The sequence below is a fragment of the Narcine bancroftii genome, chromosome 2 (genome assembly GCF_036971445.1).
Source record: "Narcine bancroftii isolate sNarBan1 chromosome 2, sNarBan1.hap1, whole genome shotgun sequence".
NCBI lineage: Eukaryota > Metazoa > Chordata > Chondrichthyes > Torpediniformes > Narcinidae > Narcine > Narcine bancroftii.
Window position 1 is genome coordinate 330,791,638 of NC_091470.1, and position 21,281 is coordinate 330,812,918.

At 43.0% G+C, this 21,281-nt stretch overlaps 1 protein-coding gene across 3 annotated transcripts in view; it reads right to left on the reverse strand.

Moving 5' to 3' along the window:
• Nucleotides 1-21,281, reverse strand: part of smarcc1a (SWI/SNF related BAF chromatin remodeling complex subunit C1a) — a 157,543-nt gene that overhangs the window by 23,872 nt on the left and 112,390 nt on the right. For all 3 annotated transcript variants that reach the window (XM_069922057.1, XM_069922056.1, XM_069922055.1), the window contains exons 25-26: nt 11,764-11,898; nt 934-1,162 (exon numbers count right to left, since the gene is read on the reverse strand). In XM_069922057.1, the coding sequence (XP_069778158.1) occupies nt 934-1,162; nt 11,764-11,898 (364 nt within the window). The remainder of the gene's footprint in view (nt 1-933; nt 1,163-11,763; nt 11,899-21,281) is intronic.

Sequence of the window (21,281 nt, forward strand, 5' to 3'; positions counted from 1 at the left end):
CCTCCGTTGTCTTCTCTTCCTCTCTTCTTTCCGTTGATTTTGATTTTTCTCCTTTTGTCTCCATCTTCTTTCCACCTTTATACTCACTTTTCTTTAACTTGTATTTCTGTGCCTTTGTATTTTCTCTTGTTTTTCCCGACTTTTCTGGAGAGGGCTGGAGTTCACCGTCCGGCCACTACTCCATCACGTGACTCCTCCGGCAGCAACCTCCTTTGAAGAAGACCGCAGAGCCCACCTCACTGACAAAAGACAAAGGAGGAAAAACCCAACACCCAACCCCAACCAACCAATTTTCCCCTGCAACCGTGTCTGCCTGTCCCGCATCGGACTTGTCAGCCACAAACGAGTCTGCAGCTGACGTGGACATTTACCCCTCCATAAATCTTCGTCCGCAAAGCCAAGCCAAAGAAGAAAGACATCCTCCTCCCTATTCACAATTCCACTTCGTTTTGTATAATTAACAAAATTGGCAACATTGCATTCTCCTCCACACGCTCCCCCCTCAACCAAATCATTTGTGTAAAATGTGAATGGCTGAGACCCAAGACAATGATTTGGATTTGCTTGCATGTCACAACCCTAGAAACCCTGTTAAAAGAGAATAATTCTTTTTACCTCGTGGTTTTCTGTGACTTTTTAAAAATTCTAAATGATACGAGAGTGTTACTATTATTTTAAAAACAAGCTGGCTGGACAGTACACAAAACTCAGCTTTTCACTGTATCACTGCATATATAATACTAAACTAAATCAACTCGCTACTGAAACTGATTCAAAATAAATTCAATTGACTTCACGTTAAAGTGTCAATGGGACCTACAATGACTTTTGTTTAGACATATAAATGGTAGCTATTAAATGAAAACAGAATTCCATCAGATGTTTTTAGCTAAGCACAAGCATTTGTTGCAAAAAAGTAAATAAAACACTAACCTAGCTGTTGTTGCATCTGATGGTGCATCATTGGATAAGGTGGTGGTGGCACTGGAGCTTGTTGCATCACGCCCATAGAACCGAGCTGTTGCAGAGCAGGGCCAGAGGGAGCATTCTGTGAATGCTGCTGATGTTCCAGCTGCTGTCGGGCTCTCATCTCAGCATATTTCAGCTGCTCCATGTGGAAAGCCTGCCGCTCTGTGAGCAGTTGTTGTCGCTGCTGTTCCAGCTAAAACAAAGAGCAGAAAATTATGCATTGAGTATGTAAGCAAATGTTCTTCTCAAGATCAACAATTTCCGTTAGTTTTTCCTTTGTGGATTGATAAAGATGGAAACAAAATTGCGACGAACCACGTTGGGATGGCCGTGTTTTCCCAAGTGGCGTGATTTGTTGCAAATCTTATTGTTTAAGCTTTTTATTTAATTATGGAATGGCTAAACCTCATCCTGATCATGAATGGACACTAAAACTAAGAAGCCCAATGATTAGTGGCCTTTGTGCAACACCAGATATGCCAAACAGGTTCCTTTCTTTATCAACCAACAAAGATACCAGGAATTGATATTCTGAACAATGGGCTGTGAAATTCAGTAAAACAATTGGTGCTGTTGTTATCTGGATACTGCAGAGTTTATTTGTTGAGGAGTTTGTCTTCCCTCTAAGCATTCCTCAACTCTAAGAGAATAATACAGAAATCTACAGTACAGTGCATGCCCTTCAGCCCATGGTGTCCTGCCGACCTCTAACCACTGCCTTGAATTTCTCCTCTGCAGAACTGTCCATTTTTCTGATTCCATATACCTATCTAAAGGATCCTATTATACCTGCCTCCACCTCCATTGCCAGCAGAACTTTCCAATCACCCACTAATCTGCATGAAAAACCTACCTATACTAACTTCTAAGTGCCTTAAAACTATGCTCCCTTTGTTATCCATTTCAGCCCTGGGAAAAAAAGCATCTGGCCATCCACATGATCAATGCCTTTCATCATCTTGTACACCTCTATCAGATCACCCAACATCCTTTGTTGTTCCAAGGAGAAAAGACCAAGTTCACTCAATCTATCGTCATACGGCATGCTCTCCAATCCTGGCAGCATTCTTATATGTCTCCTCAGCACCCTCTCTATATCATCCTTCCTGCAGTGAGGGGACTAAAATGGAATGCAATATTCCAAATGGAGTTTAACTGAAGTCTTTTACAGCTGCAATATTACTTCATGTCACTTGAATTGAGTTCCACAGTTAATGAATGCCAATGCAACATACACATTCTTAACACTATCAACCTATTCAGCAGCTTTGAGTGTCCTGTGGACCCCAAGATCACTCAGTTCCACACTGCTCAGAGTTCTCCCATTAATACTGCCATCTGCTTTCAAATCGGACCTACCAAAATGAACCTCCTCACCATTTTCTGTGTTAAACTCTATCTACCACTTCTCACTCCAGCTCTGTGTCCTATCAGTGTCCCTGTGTTACGGGAAACTCCCTTGACTATCCACAACACTACTAACATGTGTCATCGACAAACTTACTAACCCACCCTTCCATTTCCTCATCTAGGTTGTTTATAAGAAAATCACTAAGAGGAACGGTCCCAGAACAGACCTCTGTGGAACACCACTGGTCACACACCTTCATGCAGAAAACGAACCATTAACAATCACCCTTTTCTGTGGGGAAGCCCATTCTCTATCCACAAAGCAAGATCTCCTTTATTCCGTGCTTCCTGACTTTCTGAATTTCCTCTGATGAAGCCATGCTGACTATCCCAAATTAGATAGTCTCTCTAAATCTTTGTAAATCTCTCAAGCTCTTCTCCAACAGCTTGCACATCACTAAAGTAAGACTAACTGGTCAGCAATTTCCTGGGTAATCTCTGCACCCTTCTTTAACAGGGGAAAATTTGCCACCCTCCAATCCTCGGGTACTTCTGTCCAAAGTGACGATGTGAAGATCATGGCCAATGGCTCAGAAATCCCTCCCTCGTCTCCTACAGCAACCTTGGGTAAATCTTATCTTGTCCTGGTGATTTATCTAATCTCATGGATTCCAGAAGTTCCAACACACCCTCTTTCTTAATGTCATCATGCTCAAGCGTTTCAGTCCACTTCAAGGCATCAGAGTTGCCAACAATTCCATTTTATTTCTATTTCATTAGCAAACTTGTGAAATATTTTCATAATTATTTTATATATTCCAATGCATGATGAGACAGAGACAAGAATTCACGTCATTTTCTTTGTTTTCTGTAACAGGGATCAGCGACAGAGGAATGGAAACAGGTATTTGATAAGGTTCCTCATGGCATACTGACCTGGAAGTTAACGATGCATGGGATTTACAGTGAATTGATAGTTTGGATTTAGAATGAGCTTGCTCATAGAAGACTGGATGGAGGTCAGTGATCAGTGGTGTTTCACAGGGATCAGTGTTGGGACCCCTTTGTTTACAATATACACAAAAGACTTGAATGAAAAAATAGGTGTGCAGGTTAGTACGTTTGAAGATAACAAAATTTGGTGGAATGGCAGACAGTTTAGAGGGCCATCAAGGAAGACAACAGGATATGGATCAGTTACAGAAATGGGAAGAGAAATGGCAGGTGGAGTTCGATCGAGATAAGTGTGAGGTGTTGCACATTGGGATGTCAAAAGGTAATTGGAGTGTATATACTTAACAGTAGGATTCTTAAAAGCATTGAAACGATGAGGGATTCAGAAGTCCAGGTCCATTGCTCCTTCAAAGTGCTCACATAAGTAGACGGGGAAAGTAAAGGTGACGTAATTCACATCAACAAATCATTTAAAAATACTTCAGAGAAATGAAGGAAAACCAAATCTAAAGGCAAAAATCAATTAGAACCATAGAAGGCTACATCAAACAGGCCATTCAGCCCTTCTAGTCTGTACCATTATTCAGCTAATGCCAATAACATGCTCCCATTCCATAACACTCCAGACCTCTCCTATCCATGTATCTATCCAATTTATTCTTAAAACTCAAGATAGAGTCCGCACCCACCACACCCGATGGCAGTTCATCTTCACTCCCATCACTCTATGAGTGAAGAAGTTCCCCTTAAACCTTTCCCCTTTCACCCTAAAGCCACGTCCTCTCGTATTATCTCTCCTAATCTAACTGGAAAGAGCCTATTTGCATTTATTCTGATAAACCCCATAATTTTGTAAACCTCTGTCAAATCTCCCCTTATTCTTCTTCGTTCCAAGGAATAAAGTCCTAACCTGTTTAATCTTTCCCTGCAACGCAACTCCTGACGACCCAGCAACATCTTAGCAAATCTTCTCTACATTCTTTCAATCTTATTGACATCCTTCCTATAGCTGGGCAACCAGAACAGCACATAATATTCCAAATTTGGCCTCACCAATGTCTTAAGTAACTTCAACATAACATCCTAACTCCTATACTCAATGCTTTGATTTGTAAAGGCCAAGATGCCAAAAGCTTTCTTTACAACCCTCTCCACCGGCGACATCACCTTCAGAGAACAATGTACCTGCATCCCTAGTCTCTTTGCTCCTCCGCATTCCTGTGCCATACCATTTATAGCGAATGTCCTTATCTGATTTGCTCTTCAAAAATGCAGTACCTCACACTTGTTTGCAATAAGCTCCATCATCCATTTACTGTCCCATTCTCCCAGTTGGTCCAGATCCCTCTGCAAGTTTTGAAAATATTCCTCACTGTCCACTACACCTACCTTTGTGTCATCAGCAAACTTGCTGATCTAATTTACCACGTTAACATCCAGATCATCGATAGAGACAACAAACAACAATGGTCCCAACACTCATCACAGGCCTCCAGTTTGAAAAGCAACCATCCACTACCACTCAGCCAAATTCGAATCCAGTTTGCAACCACTCTATAGATATCTAATGTCGTAACCTTCTGAACTAATCTCCCATGTGGGACCTTGTCAAAGGCCTTACTAAAGTCCATGTAGACAACATCCACAGCCTTTCCTTCATCCATCTTCTTGGTAACTTCCTCAAAAATACTTGATTTACCATGAATAAAGCAATGTTGACTGCCCATGGCTGTCCAGATACCAATATATCCTCTCAGAACTCCTTCTAATAATTTACCTACCACTGGTGTCAAGCTCACTGGCCCATAGTTATCTGGTTTACTTTTGGAGCCTTTCTTAAACAGTCGGTCAACATGAGCTACTCTCCAATTCTCCAGCATCTCTCCTGTGGCTAAGGACATTTTGAATAGATCTGTCAGGGCCCCTGCAATTTCAACACTTGTCTCCCTCAAGGTCCAAGGGAATATCATATCCGGCCCAGGTGATTTGTCTACCTTTATTCACTACAAGGCAGCAATCACTTCCTCCTCCTTAATCTCCATAAGTTTTATAACACTTCTATTTGCTTCTCTTCCTTCCATACGCACTATGCCAGTTTCCTGAGTAAACACTGATGCAAAAAACTATTTAAGATCTCCCCCAATTTGTGAGGCTCCACACGCAGTTGACCACTCTGATCCTCTAGGGGACCAATTTTGTCAATCCAATATTTTGAAGAATACTTGCAAAGTAACAAAAGAGGTGGAGAGTGAGAGAAAATTTTAAAATAATCTTCATTATGGGCTCCATACATGGGATAAATATCTCCAAGGACTTGTCACCAACATGAATGCAAAGGCCAAGAAAGTACAAAGTACAACAAAGCTTTTATTTCCTCAGAAAAATTAGAAAATTTGACATTTACCATCACCAACTTCAACAGGTACACCTTTGAAAGTATCCTGATAGGGTGCAGAACTGTGTGGTACAGAACTGCTGCCGTACAAGACCACAAGAGACTAAAAGGTCATGAACAAGGTTCAGTCCATCATACATAACTCCTGTTCTCCACTGACTCTATAACTCCAGCTACCTTGACAAAGCCGAAATAGTGAAAAACTAACCTTTCCCAGCTATACACTCTTCACCTTCAAATAGAAGATGAGATTTAATAAAGTGTAAAATGAATGAATGAAGCCAACTGTATGTTCCAATGGAAATGGACAAAAATGCAGGAAAATGAGAGGTTACAAAGGAAACAGTTGGAGCGACAGAGGATGAGAGATGTCTTATCAGAGTTATATAAGATAACAAGAGGCATAGAAAGGGTGGACAGCCACACCTTTGGCCTGGAACGACAAAAGCAAATACCAGAAAACATCTGTTTCAGGTAAGGGGAGAAAAGTTTAGGAGAGACATCAAAGGCAAGCTTTTTTTTAAAAAAAATGCAGACTGATTCATGCCTGGAATGGGAGGCTGGGGATGGTGGTACAATAGGGATATTCAAAAGACTCTTCGATAGCACATGGATGCAAGAAAAGTAGAAGGTTGTGGGTTTGAAATACGGAAGGATGAGATTATTGTGGAATAGCTTCATATAGGTCAGCACAGCATTGTGGGGCGGGAAATACTGTGCTGTAATGTTCTATTATTATCTATCAAAAAGATCTTAGTTATTTTGGAACTTGGAACAGGGTTGCAGAAGAGGAATGATGGATTTCAGCTGGTGCAGCAGTTGGCACAACACTATTGCAGCACCAGCGACCCAGGTTTGAATCTGGTGCTATCGGGAAGGAGTTTGAATGTTCTCCCCGTGACGACATAGGTTTCCGTTGCATGCTCTTGCTTCCTCCCACCCTCCAAAAATGTACAGGATTTGTTGGTTAATTGGTGTATTTGGGAAGCACAGGTGTTGGGCTAAAAGGAGCTGTGACCTTGTATATCAAAAATTTTAGTATTACTCAAGTAGCTGTGGTCATTATTTTTTGCAATAGGTTAAAATTATACTTGATAATAGTGTAAAAGATTGTGACTTCTTTTTAAAAAATGTGGTTTAAAAAAAAAAGAACTGGGCAGAGATTTAAAATTCAGGGCAAAACTGAAATGGAGTGCAAGTAAAAATGAAAAACACTCAGCCGTCACTCAACTCATTGCCAATATGGTAAATTGTATCAAGCAGGGATTTAGAAAGAGCAGGATAGACACTCCAAAATGAAAATATTGCAGTTATTGGGTAAAGAGAATGAGAATAGATGGTTGAAAGGCGGCTGACCCCTATCGCACATCCTGAGGTGAGGGTTGAGGTCCAGGTTGCACCAGAACGGCCTTACCCGCACCGAGGTGGCAGCGATGAAGTCAGCAATGACAACGGCAGCAGTATATCAGGAGGTAGCGTCAGGAGCGACACAAAGGGAGAAGGGGAGAGAAGTTAACTAGGACACCCATCATCACAGACAGGAGTGAAGTAAAGAACGGGGAGGAGAGAAGAAGGCAATGGAGGCAGTGGTTGAGGCCTCTGAAAAAAGACTGAAGAATGTTTTAAAACCCTTAACAGCAGAAATAGGGGAATTCAGGAGGATCAAGGGAGAGGTAACTGGAAGGGAGGACCGTGTAGAAAGGTGAGAGAGGGATAGAGACATAGGAATAAAGGACAGGCAAAAGATGAGATAAACTGGATATGTCAGAAAACCTTAATAGGAGAAATAATATAAAAATTGTAGGACTTAAAAAGGGAAAGGAGAGGAAAGACCCCCATTGTTTTTTGTGAAAAAGTGGATCCCTGAAGTATTGGAAATGTGAAGTGGAGGAGAGGAACTCAAGGTGGAAGGAGTTCATTGGTCCCCCTTCCCTAAAACCAAGACCGGGACAAAGACCCCATCTGGTCCTCATTAGATTTCGGAGATAACAACAGAGAGAACGAATCCTGCATGTGGCGGTGGTGGGCACGAAACAAAGAGGTGGCCCTTTAGAAAGTGGAAAGGGAGAAGGATTGTTAAAAGAAGGAATTCGACACAGCAAAAAAAATAATTTTTTTAATTTTTTTTAAAAAAGGTATTTGGTGTGTATTATTATATCCAGTGACCCTAAAAATGTTCCTACTTGGTGTGGGGGGGGGGGTTGGAGAAAGAGAGGGGAAAAGTTAAATTAAAGAGGCAGTGAGGTTTGCCAAGAACCTAATCGTAGTCCAGGAGGATTCCCAAAGAAGATAAAGAGATAGTGGGCCAAGGATAACAAGGATTTGGCTGTACATAATTATATTTTAAAATTTAAAAAACACAGAGGGGTGAAATGGTTACACTGGCTTATCACAAAAGTTGTTTAAAAAGGAAAGGTATGGGGGGAGTTTTGAGGTGGCAGAGGAGGTAGGAAGTTTTGATGGGTGCCATGGACATGCTCCAGATTAGAGGGGGAATTCGCACCTGTGTAGGGGATAGGGGCACCAGAAAGGACAGGAGTAGAGTGGGGAAAAGAGGGGAAGGAGAAGGGACCATGTGGAGTTTTTTTTTAATGTATTCTTTTGAAGTTTTGGTTTTGTCAATTTGTTTAGGTTTCATTTTGCACACGAACATCTGTGCCAGGAGTCAACACAAGACAAGAGACGGAAGGTAAGTATTGGAGGACAAGAGAGGGGTAAAGGAAGATGGAGAGGTACTGGGGTGATGGGTAAAACAATTAAATTCATGTTTTAATGTAAAGTTAACGCTAAATGGAATGGTTAAGAGAAAAAGAGTCTTGGCACACCTTAAGAAGCTGCAGGCAAACGTAGTGTTCCTTCAGGAAACCCATCTTACGAACCAGGAACCTTCCAAATTAACAAAGGGATGAGCAGGTCAGGTGGAAGCGTCCTCTTTCAATTCCAGAGTCAGGGGAGTGGCAATCCTAATGAGAAAGAATGTTCCAGTGACGGTCTGGGGGGCTGGTTGCTGACCCGGCAGGGAGGATATATACAGGCAAGGTGGAAAACAAAAATCAACCTGTTTGCTGATGATGTGTTTGACAGAACCTGGGCGGGGTCCATGTGGACTTCAAGAATGGCCTTCAGCATTGCTTTTAACAAGATTCCACATAGGAAGCTGACCTGGAAGGTTGGAATATGAGATCAAGGTTGAACAATCAAACTGGATATAAAGATAAGCTTGGCGGTACAAGGCAGATGGTAGCATGGGAGTTAAAAAAGAAACTCTGCAGACAGCGAAATGATAGCGGAATTTACAAAAGGGCTGGAGAAACTCAGCAAGCTATGCAGCATCTGGAAGTAAAGGGGAACCAATGTTTCAGGCCCGAGTCCTTCAACACAAGAGCAAAAAAACAGGTGGGTGCCTAAAAGATGGTTGGGGGGGTGGGTGGTGGCATAGAAAAGGAAAGGAGTGAGGGACAGAAGCACAGGAAAACAGACAAGAGGTCATAGGTGGGTTCAGGTGAGAGGGTAGAAGAGGGAAGTGGGTGGAGAGCTAGTGGAAAAGAGAGAGGGAGATAAGGAAAGAGACTAATGGGATGAGTTTAAGCAGAATTTGGAGAGTTGTTTTTTCAGATTGGCGGTCAGTCACAGGTTTCACTGCTCAGTCCCCTACTCTATTGCATGTCACATATATGTTAATAATTTGAATAAAAATGTAAGTAGCATGGTTAGCAAGTTTATAGATGACAAAAAGAATGGTGGTCAGTGGACAGTGCAATATGACAGCAGGATCTTCATTAACTAGGAAATTGGACCAAGGAATGGTAGGTGGAATTTAACTCAATAGAAAAGTTAAATGGTGAATGAAAATGTAGCACTGCTAAACTATGACCAAGAGGACAAGTGCTCAGCTCTGAAAGTAGCAGCACAAATAGACAGGTGGATGAAGGTATTAGGCATTTGGGTCAAGTACAAGAGTTTTGAGCTCATGTTACATTAATGCTGTGTAGTTCTCTTTGCCCTCAGAGAGCTCCAAGAAAAGTGCAGAGAACAAAACAAAGGACTCTACATCACCTTTGTTGACCTCACCAAAGCCTTCGACACCGTGAGCAGGAAAGGGCTTTTGCAAATACTAGAGCGCATCGGATGCCCTCCAAAGTTCCTCAACATGGTTATCCAACTGCACGAAAACCAACAAGGTCGGGTCAGATACAGCAATGAGCTCTCTGAACCCTTCTCCATTAACAATGGCGTGAAGCAAGGCTGTGTTCTCGCACCAACCCTCTTTTCAATCTTCTTCAGCATGATGCTGAACCAAGCCATGAAAGACCTCAACAATGAAGATGCTGTTTCCATCCGGTACCGCACGGATGGCAGTCTCTTCAATCTGAGGCGCCTGCAAGCTCACACCAAGACACAAGAGAAACTTGTCCGTGAACTACTCTTTGCAGATGATGCCGCTTTAGTTGCCCATTCAGAGCCAGCTCTTCAGCGCTTGACGTTCTGTTTTGCGGAAACTGCCAAAATGTTTGGCCTGGAAGTCAGCCTGAAGAAAACGGAGGTCCTCCATCAGCCAGCTCCCCACCATGACTACTAGCCCCCCCACATCTCCATCGGGGACACAAAACTCAAAACGGTCAACCAGTTTACCTATCTCGGCTGCACCATTTCATCAGATGCAAGGATCGACAACGAGATAGACAACAGACTCGCCAAGGCAAATAGCACTTTTGGAAGACTACACAAAAGAGTCTGGAAAAACAACCAACTGAAAAACCTCACAAAGATAAGCGCATACAGAGACGTTGTCATACCCACACTCCTGTTCGGCTCCGAATCATGGGTCCTCTACCGACATCACCTACGGATCCTAGAACGCTTCCACCAGCGTTGTCTCCGCTCCATCCTCAACATTCATTGGAGCGCTTTCATCCCTAACGTCGAAGTACTCGAGATGGCAGAGGTCGACAGCATCGAGTCCACGTTGCTGAAGATCCAGCTGCGCTGGGTGGGTCACGTCTCCAGAATGGAGGACCATCGCCTTCCCAAGATTGTGTTATATGGCGAGCTCTCCACTGGCCACCGTGACAGAGGTGCACCAAAGAAAAGGTACAAGGACTGCCTAAAGAAAGCTCTTGGTGCCTGCCACTTTGACCACCGCCAGTGGGCTGATATCGCCTCAAACCGTGCATCTTGGCGCCTCACAGTTGGGCGGGCAGCAACCTCCTTTGAAGAAGACCGCAGAGCCCACCTCACTGACAAAAGGCAAAGGAGGAAAAACCCAACACCCAACCCCAACCAACCAATTTTCCCCTGCAACCGTGTCTGCCTGTCCCGCATCGGACTTGTCAGCCACAAACGAGCCTGCAGCTGACGTGGACAATTACCCGCTCCATAAATCTTCGTCCGCGAAGCCAAGCCAAAGAAGAAGAAGATTATCTGAAGGATGTAATTAAAGCTAAACAGAGAAGAAAGGACTCAAAAATGTTTTCTGGACTGAAGGGCTTGAATTGGATGAAATTTGATAGACTGGAATTTGTTTCCTGGAGGATCAAAGACTGAGGGGTGACCTCATAGAAGTATAAAATGAAAAACAAAATGGAACATTAGTCATTTTCATAGGGTAGACGAGTCTAAAACAAGAGAGCATAGGAGGGACAAAAGATACACTGATTTTCTCCACAGAGGATAGTGGGTACTTTGAACAAGGTGCCAGAGGAAGTGGAAGAGACAAGTACAATTACAATCTTTAAAAGATATTTGGTCAGGCTGATGGATAGGATATGAGGGATATTGGGGATATGGGTCAAAAGAAACCACATATCCAAGAAGCAAGTTCTAAGGAAGGTCCAAAATCCAAGGCACAAACAACATCTCCTTCAACTGCTGGTTCGTAGCCTGCCGTTACAAATAAATCATACTCAATCCACTAATTACTATGATTTGATGAAGAACCAAGTTACTTTTGACATGAAGAGCCTTGCTATCCCATCACCTCCTTAACTCTATAACTGCAATACATTTCAAAATACACTTGCTGTTTATCAAATTGATTAAACTTCTTCACTACCTCCACCATAAGGATGTTCCCTCCCCACCAAAAAAAATCTTACCGCTTCTCTCTCTCGATCCATAATGGTTTCCAGTTCCTCAAAATGGCGAAGCTTTATCTCCAGTTTCTTCATTTGGGTTTCCACCAGAAGAGCAACAAGAGATTTGATCTTCCTCTCTTCCACTGCTGCAAGATGCTGATGCAAATCATGGAAAAGATTTGGTCACAAATTCCAGGAGGGAAAAATTAAATACAAAAAGATCCACCTACAAAAATGGGTCCCTGAGCAAACTGACTTTTTAATACTATTTTTGGAATATGGATGTCACAAACAAATTAAGCATTTATTACACTGGCCAAAAAGCCCTTGTAGCTTGCTGAGCCATTTTAAAAGACATTCAAGGGCTTTTCAAGAGGGCACTGGGAGCAGGAATTATTAAATTTAATTTGAAAAAAATGTAGACATACAGCAAGGCAACAGGCCATTTCAGCCCACGAATCCGTGCCACCCAATTACAACCAATTGACCCTCATCCCCAGTACATTTTTGAATGGTGGGAGGAAACCAGAGCCCCTGAGGAAAACCCACGCAGACACAAAAAGAACGTACAAACTGTCCTTACAGACAGTGTGGGATTTTAACCCCAGTCCTGATCGCTAGCGCTCTAAAGGCATTGCGCTGACCACAATGCCAATCATGCTACCTCAACTTGCAGGCAGATCAATAAAGTGATTCATTCCAAAATGATATCCAGGTAATGAGAAATCAGTGAGTGAAAATGACTTGAAAATTTTTGAGACAAGGCAGAGATTTGGACTTGGAAACAAAAAAAAAATCAAAGACAGTCAAACATGGTTTTATTCGTGTGAGATCCTGTGTTATCAATTAGCTTGAATATTGAGAATGTAATATCTATGCTTGAGGGAGTACGATCATTGCACTCAACATGGACTTCAGTAAGGCTGGTTCAAAAAGGCCTGTGGATCCGAGGACATTGGCAAATGTGATCCAAAATTGGTTTGGTAATAAGATATACCAATGATGAAGGGTTATATTTTTCAGAAAATATAAGAATGCGACTAGTGTTGCACAAGCATAAATGTTGGGACCCTCGCTCTTTGATACACAAGTTAATTATTTGAAAATTAATGTTGAAGGTATGGTTAGCAACTTGCAGATGACCAAAATTGGTTGTGTTGTTCAAAATGGAGAGGATAGTTACAAGGTCCAGATGAGTGACCAGTTAAAGGAGGTACAGCAGAATGGCTGGCAGAATTTGATCCTGCAAAATGCAGAGTGATGGACTTGGAAAGTCTTACTGGTCTATAGCAAATAGAGTGAATGGTGGTATCCAAGTACTGAAGAACAGAGATATCTCAGGGTACCACTTGGGATCTGGTTAAGAAAAGACGTACATAGTAGGTACAGACAACAAGGAGCAAATTAGGTACTTGAAGTTTTTTTAAAGAAGCAGGAAAAAAAATTCAAGGAAATCAGGCCAGTGAAAAAAAAAGTGAAGGAAAATTATGAAGGCTTCAACGGGTATATTAAGAGCAAAAGGTCAGGAGGGGCAAAATTGGTCATTGTGAAGATCAGTGGTCAGCTTTGTATGGAACCAGGAGAGATGGGGGAAATATTAAATGGTTTTTTTTGCATCTGTATTTACTCAGTATACTGTCAGAGTCCAGGGAAGGAAGCAAACAAACAGAACCTGCACCGATTAAAGAGGAAGAGCAAATGACACGCCACTTTTTAAGATGTAGGCAGAAGACTGGAAATTAGAAGCCGTCATTAAAGATGAAATAGTGAAACTTTTGGAACGTAAGGGTTCAATCAGGCAGACGCAGCATGGTTTTAGAAAGGGAAGATCTTGTTTGACAAACTTGTTAGGATTCTTTGAGGATATAATGGGTGCAGTGGATAGAGGGGAACAGGTTGATGTTGTATATTTGGATTTCCAGAAGGCGTTTGATAAGGTGTCACACAAGAGACTTATCAGTAAGTTACAGGAAAGTGGAGTCCGGTGAAGTAACCATATAACCATATAACCACTTACAGCACAGAACAGGCCAGTTCGGCCCTACTAGTCCATGCCGTAACAAATCCACACCCTCCTAGTCCCACTGACCAGCATCCGGTCCATACCCCTCTAGTCCCCTCCTATCCATGTAACGATCCAGTCTTTCCTTAAATGTAACCAATGATCCCGCCTCGACCACATCTGCCGGAAGCTCATTCCACATCCCCACCACCCTCTGCGTAAAGAAATTTCCCCTCACGTTCCCCTTATAATTTTCCCCCTTCAATCTTAAACCATGTCCTCTAGTTTGAATCTCCCCCTTTCTTAATTGAAAAAGCCTATCCACATTTACTCTGTCTGTCCCTTTTAAAATCTTAAACACCTCTATCAAGTCCCCTCTCAATCTTCTACGCTCCAGAGAAAAAAGCCCCAGTCTGCACAACCTTTCCCTGTAACTCAGACCCTGAAATCCTGTCAACATTCTCGTGAATCTTCTCTGCACTCTCTCTATTTTGTTTATATCTTTCCTATAATTTGGTGACCAAAACTGTACACAGTACTCCAAATTTGGCCTCACCAATGCCTTGTACAATTTCATCATAACCTCCCTACTCTTGAATTCAATACTCCGATTTATGAAGGCCAACATTCCAAATGCCTTCTTCACCACATCATCTACCTGAGTATCAGCCTTGAGGGTACTATTTACCATAACTTCTAAATCCCTTTGTTGCTCTGCACTCCTCAATTGTCTACCATTCAATGTATATGACCTATTTAAATTTGCCTTTCCAAAATGCAGCACGTCACATTTATCTGTATTAAATTCCATCAGCCATTTCTCAGCCCACACCTCCAGCCTTCCTAAATCACCTTTTAATCTACGGTAATCTACCTCACTGTCCACAACACCACCAATCTTTGTGTCATCCGCAAACTTGCTTATCCAATTTTCTACCCCTACATCCAGATCGTTAATATTTACAACAAATAATAGTGGACCCAGGACCGAACCCTGAGGAACTCCACTAGTCACCGACCTCCAAATGGACAAACAATTTTCTACCACTACTCTCTGACACCTTCCATCCAACCACTGCTGAATCCATTTCACTACCTCCTTATTTATACCTAATGCTTCCACCTTTTTTCCTAACCTCCTGTGGGGAACTTTGTCAAAAGCTTTACTAAAGTCCAAATAGACAACATCCACAGCTTTCCCTTCATCAACCTTTTTTCTAACCCCCTCGAAGAAGTCAATCAGGTTTGTCAAGCATGATCTACCCCTGACTAAACCATGCTGATTACTCCCTATCAATCCTTGTACCTCCAAAAATTTGTAAATAGCATCCCTCAGAACACTTTCCATCAACTTGCCCACCACAGACGTCAGACTTACAGGCCTATAATTCCCAGGTTTGCATTTGGACCCTTTCTTAAACAGAGGAACTACATGCGCCACCCTCCAATCCTTTGGTACCACCCCCGTGGCCAGTGACATCCTAAATATCTCTGTTAATGGCCCCACTAACTGTCCACTAGCCTCCCTGAGTGTCCTAGGGAATATTTTGTCCGGTCCGGGAGATTTATCCACCTTTATCTTTTTTAACACAGCCATCACTACCTCCTCGGTTATCCTTATATGCTTCATGACCTCCCCACTATTTTTCTTTACTTCAACTGGTTCAACATTTTTTTCCCTAGTCAATACCGAGGCAAAGAAATCATTCAAAATTTCCCCCATTTCCTCAGACTTCTCACTCAGCCTACCCTTGCTATCTACAAGGGGTCCAATTTTATCTCTCACCAATCTTTTACTTTTAATGTACTTATAGAAACCCTTTGGATTTATTTCTACTCTGTCAGCCAAAGCCTCTTCATGCCTTTTTTTGGCCTTTCTAATTTCTTTCTTAAGATTCCTTCTACACTCCTTGTAGTCCTCCTTCAACTTCTCAGCTCCCTGCTCTTTATACCTCTTGTACACCTCCCTTTTTCTCCTAACCAAATTTCCAATATTCCTCGAAAACCAAGCCTCCCTATGACTTCCAGCCTTTCCTTTGATCCAGACTGGGACATAACTACTTTGTACCCTCAAAATTTCTTTTTTGAATATCCTCCATTTTTCATTAACATCCTTACCTGAAAATATCCTGTCCCACTCAATACTCCCCAAATCCCTTCTTATTCCTACGAAATTTGCTCTTTTCCAATTCAGAATCTCAACTTTAGGCCTCTCCTTGTTCTTCCTTAAAACTACCCCAAAACTAACAGAATTATGGTCACTAGACCCAATTGGTTCTCCAACATTAATGTCCGCTACCTGATCTAGCTCGTTCCCTAACAGGAGATCCAGTATTACACCAGTTAGTTCTTCTACTAACTGATTTAGAAAACAATCCTGAACACATTTAACGAACTCCAGCCCATCCAGCCCTCTAACCGTATGGGTATCCCAATCAATGTGTGGGAAGTTAAAATCTCCCATGATCACTACCCTATGATTTTTACACATATACGTTATCTCCCTATAAATTTGTTCCTCTAATTCCCTTGGCCCATTTGGTGGTCTGTAATACACCATTAGCACCCTCTTGCCTCCTCCACCCCTCAATTCCACCCAAACAGCCTCACTGGTCGATCCCTCCATACCATCCTGCCACCTCACAGCAGTAATGTCCTCCCTAACAAGCAGAGCAACTCCTCCTCCTTTTTTACCCCCTGATCTATCACATCTAAAACAAATGTATCCCGGAACATTAAGTTGCCAGTCCTGCCCCTCCTGTAGCCAGGTCTCACTAATTGCCACAATATCGTGACCCCAAGTATCTATCCATGCTCTCAGCTCATCTACCTTGTTCACTATGCTTCTTGCATTAAAATATATGCATCTCAGAGAATGACCCTCACATATATTCTCTTTTTTACCTTCTACCCTTATCTCCATCCTACCTTTCTTATCTTTTTTATTCCTAGCTAGGTGGCCATACTCCCTGGACACTGCTCTAAACTTCTGTTCCCCACCCCCCTGCCAAACTAGTTTAAACCTACCCCCACAGCTCTAGCAAATCTACTTGCCAGCACATTGGCCTGGATTGAAAATTGGTTGTCTGACAGGAGGCAGAGAGTCGGGATAAATGGGAGTTTTTCAGGTTGGCAGAGAGTGGTAAGTGGGGTGCTGTAGGGGTCAGTGTTAGGCCCACAACTGTTCATCATTTACATTGATGACTTGGAGGAGGGGACAAAATGTGGTGTAGCCAAGTTTGCGGATGACACCAAATTGAGTAGAAGAGCAAATTGTAATGAGGATGTGGAGAGTCTGCAGAGGGATATAGTTAAGCTGGATGAGTGGGAAAAGGTCTGGCAGATGGAGTACAATGTTAGTAAGTGTGAGGTTATCCACTTTGGCAAGAAAAATAAAAGAGCTGAACATTATTTAAAGGGTGAAAAACTACAGCATGCTGTTGTGCAGAGGGACTTGAGAATGCTTGTGCATGAATCGCAAAAAGTTAGGTTGCAGGTGCAGCAGGTTATTAAGAAGGCAAATGGAATGTTGGCCTTCATCGCTAGAGGAATTGAATTCAGGAGTAGGGAGGTAACGTTGCAACTCTATAAGATACTGGTGAGACCGCACCTGGAGTACTGTGTCCAGTTCTGGTCTCCATATTTGAGGAAGGATATAATGGCTTTGGAGACGGTCCAGAGGAGGTTTACTAGGTTGATCCCTGGGATGAAAGGGTTGACTTATGATGAAAGATTAAATCATCTAGGATTGTATTCGCTCGAGTTCAGAAGAATGAGAGGAGATCTTATAGAAACATATAGGATTATGAAGGGTATGGATAGGATAGATGTAGGAAGGTTTTTTGAGCTGGCCGGGGAAACTAAAACGAGAGGACACAGTCTCAAGATTCGGGGGAGTAGATTTAGGACAGAGATGAGGAAAAATAGTTTTTCCCAGAGAGTAGTGAATGCTTGGAATTCTCTAACCAGGGAAGTTGTTGAGGTTGCCTCATTAAACATATTTAAAATTCGGTTAGATAAATTTTTACATGATAGAGGAATTAGGGGATATGGGGAGAAGGCAGGTAGGTGGAGTTAGGTCATAAATTAGATCAGCCATGATCGTATTGAATGGCGGAGCAGGCTCGATGGGCCATTTTTGGCCTACTCCTGTTCCTACTTCCTATGTTCCTATGTTTTTGTAAGAGGTGTTTGCCATCTGAAAGCAAATAAGGGTGGATAAATCCCTAGGACCAGACAAGGTATTCCCTTGGACCTTGAGAGAGGCAAGTGTTGAAATTGCATTCACATCTATTTAAAATTTCCTCAACCATGGATGAGGTCCTGAAGGATTGGAGGGTAACTCATGTTATTATGTTGTTTAAAAATGGCTCCAAGAACCCATAAAATTCTAGGCCACTGAGCGGGACATCATTCATGGGTAACTTACTGGAAGGTGTTCTAAGAGGTCTGATATACAAGTATAAGGATCAACAGAGAATGATTAGGGATAGTCAACATAGCTTTGTACAGGTTAGGTTATGTTTAACCAATCTTAGAGTTTTTTTTGAAAACAGGTTGCCAGGAAAGTTGATGAAAGAAAGGTGTGGATGTTGCCTAGATGGATTTGAATAAGACCTCTGAAAGATCTCATATGGAAGGTTCAGTAACTCAATATTCATGGTGAGGCATTCGACATTGGCTTTCAGGGAGTAGGCAGAGAGTGGGTGGGTGATTGCCTCTCTGACTGGAGACAAGTGACTAGTGGTGTGCCCCAGGGATCAGTGCTGTGTCCATTGTTGTTTGCCATCTATAATCAACAAACTGGAGGATAAATTCCTCCACATCAGGATTTTGCCTGTTATGGAGTGTTTCAATATGGAGGAAGAATTGGATAGGCTGAATTGGAGGAGGTTGTTCAGGCCCTGATCAAAGAATATAAACTATGAAGGGGATAAATAAAATAAATTGTAGAAAATACATCCTCAATGCAGAAAGATCTGAAAATAGAAGGCACAGATTTAGTTAAGGGGCTAGAAATTTAAGGGGAAGCTGATAAAAAAAACTTTACACCCAGAAAGAGTTTTTGTTTTTCTCAAACCAAGTCACATCAGCACCTTTGACAGTTACTATACATTTGAGATACAGCACACCAACAGGCTCTTCTGACCCATAAGCCCACATCACTCAATTACAGGTACATAATCCTTTATCCGGAACCCTTGGGGGACAGTGTGCTCTGAATTTCAGATTTTTCTGGATTTCGGAAAGCCAGATTTAAGCCCACCCAAATTGTGCTGCCATCTACCCCCACCACCCTGCCCGCCTCGCGCTGCCGGACCGTCGCCCGCCCGCCTCGCGCCGCTGGACCATCACCCGCCCGCCTCGCGCTGCCGGTACCTCGCCCATCCGACTCTCTCCCCACTTGCCGGATTTTGGAGCTTTCCAGATTTTAGATGTCCAGATAAAGGATCATGTACCTGTACTCCCATGTGACCAATTAACCTACTTGCCCTGTACCTCTTTGGAGGAAACAAAAACACCCAGAGGAAACCTACACAGACAAGGGGAGAACCCACAAACCCTTTACAAATAGTGGCGTGTAGTATGTGAGCTAACTGAAAGAACAGCAGTCGGTGGGCTTGTCAGAACTTGTGAGTTTTACTGAGTCTAGCGCAATGTCATTTTAAAGCCTTCATGGCTCCTGTCCCACACGCACCAGAAACTGCGTCATCGTGATGCAAACACGCTGCCTGTGTGCATGTAGGCCCCAAGCCTCTGTCGGAAAAGATGAACCGTGCAGTACCATCTTTGATGCAGCTGCTCCGCTGACATGCTCAACACACGGAGCCAGTTTGCCCATCAACTATGTGCGCCACCACACAACATCCCCCTCAAGAACTGGCACTCGTGTCTGTTGTTCAAAGTTTGTACAGTTCTTATTTTAGGGGGTCTACCCCTGCGCTTGGCTGGCTGGAGTGAAATGGGTTGGGTTAAGTCCAGGTGTGCCAGTTTCAAACTGTCAGTGGTGAAAAGTTGCTTCTTACTCTCAACCTCTAAAGTGAAAGTGGAGCTGTTGTTGCATATTACCTTGCAAGGGCCCTTATATGGTTGTTGGAGGGTGAGCGGTGCACACTGCTGAGGACGAACACAAACTTAGAGTGTTTTAAGACTTTGGGTATGGAAGAGGGTTTTGTCCATGGTGGGCCAGTGGTTTTGGTGCGAGGTTGCCCATTCTTTCGTGGAGTTGTTGTAGCACTGCGGTGCCTTCAGGTTCATGGTTGCACATGGTTGGTAGGAATTCGCCAAGAACTTTTAGAGGTGCACCATATACCATCTCCAATCCGAACTGGCACTTGGTCAGGTTGACGGTGAGGCGGAAATATAGCTGGGAAAGGTGGGAAACTCATTCCTGCTGATCTTTGCTGGCGATGAGGATGTCATACAGATAGATGAACAGGAAATCTAAATCCGTACCAACCGCATCCATGAGGCACTGGAACATTTGTGCTGCATTTTTGAGGCCGAAGGGCATGCTCAGGAACTCAGAGGCCAAAAGGAATAATTATGGCTGCCTTCTTGATGTCGTCGGGGTGTACGGGGATCTGGTGGTAACCGTGTACCAGGTTGACTTTGAAGGTTTGAGCACTGTGTAGGTTGGCGGTGAAATCCTGTATGTGGAGGATTGGATAGCAATTTGGAATGGATAGCAATTTGGAATGGTGGCGTCGTTGAGGCGCCTGTAGTCCCTGCATGGCCACCAACTGCCAGAGGCCTTCGGGACCATGTGTAAAGGTGAGGCCCAGGGGCTGTTGGATCTGCAGACGATGGCCAGTTCCTCCATGCGCTTGAACTCCTCTTTTGCCAGGTGCAGCTAATCTGGAGGTAGCCATCGAGCACATGCTTGAAGGGGTGGCCCCTGGGTGGTGATATGGGGTTGGAGGCTATGGTTTGGTATGGCACATGTGAATTGAGGCCTGAGGATTGACAGGAACTCGGCCAAAATGCAGCTGCACTCGTTTGTGGAGAACTTGATTGGGCTAGTTGAGGAGCTGGCATTCAAGCTTCTGAGGGAAAGTTTGAAAAGTTTCAGAATGCACCAACCATTTCGTCTTCATGTCGACAAGCAGATTGTGTGCCCTCAAACGAAATGAATGACTCAGTATATAAAAGTAAAAGACAAAAATTTCTTGTTTATTTTCTTAAGTGACGACATTGTTTAATGGATTTAATGTATCTTATAGATTGAACTTTGAATAAATGGGAAGGAGGGGAGAGGGAGGGAGGGGGGGAAAAAGGGGAGAAAATGACACTGTATATATTCAAGAGAAAAATGTCTGTATGTATTTTGGTCAGTATGGTTTATTGTGTGAAAAATAAAAATTTTTTTTAAAAAAGCCCACACCAAGGAGTGGTTATTCCACTGACAAGAGTGTGAAATCCCAGTTGAAAATCTTGTCTCCTAACCACACCACCACATGTCATATCCCAAAAGTCTTTATCGAGGTGTTGCTGGCTGCTCAAAGAGTGGGGCCACAGGATCTTGTGCGGGTCTCGA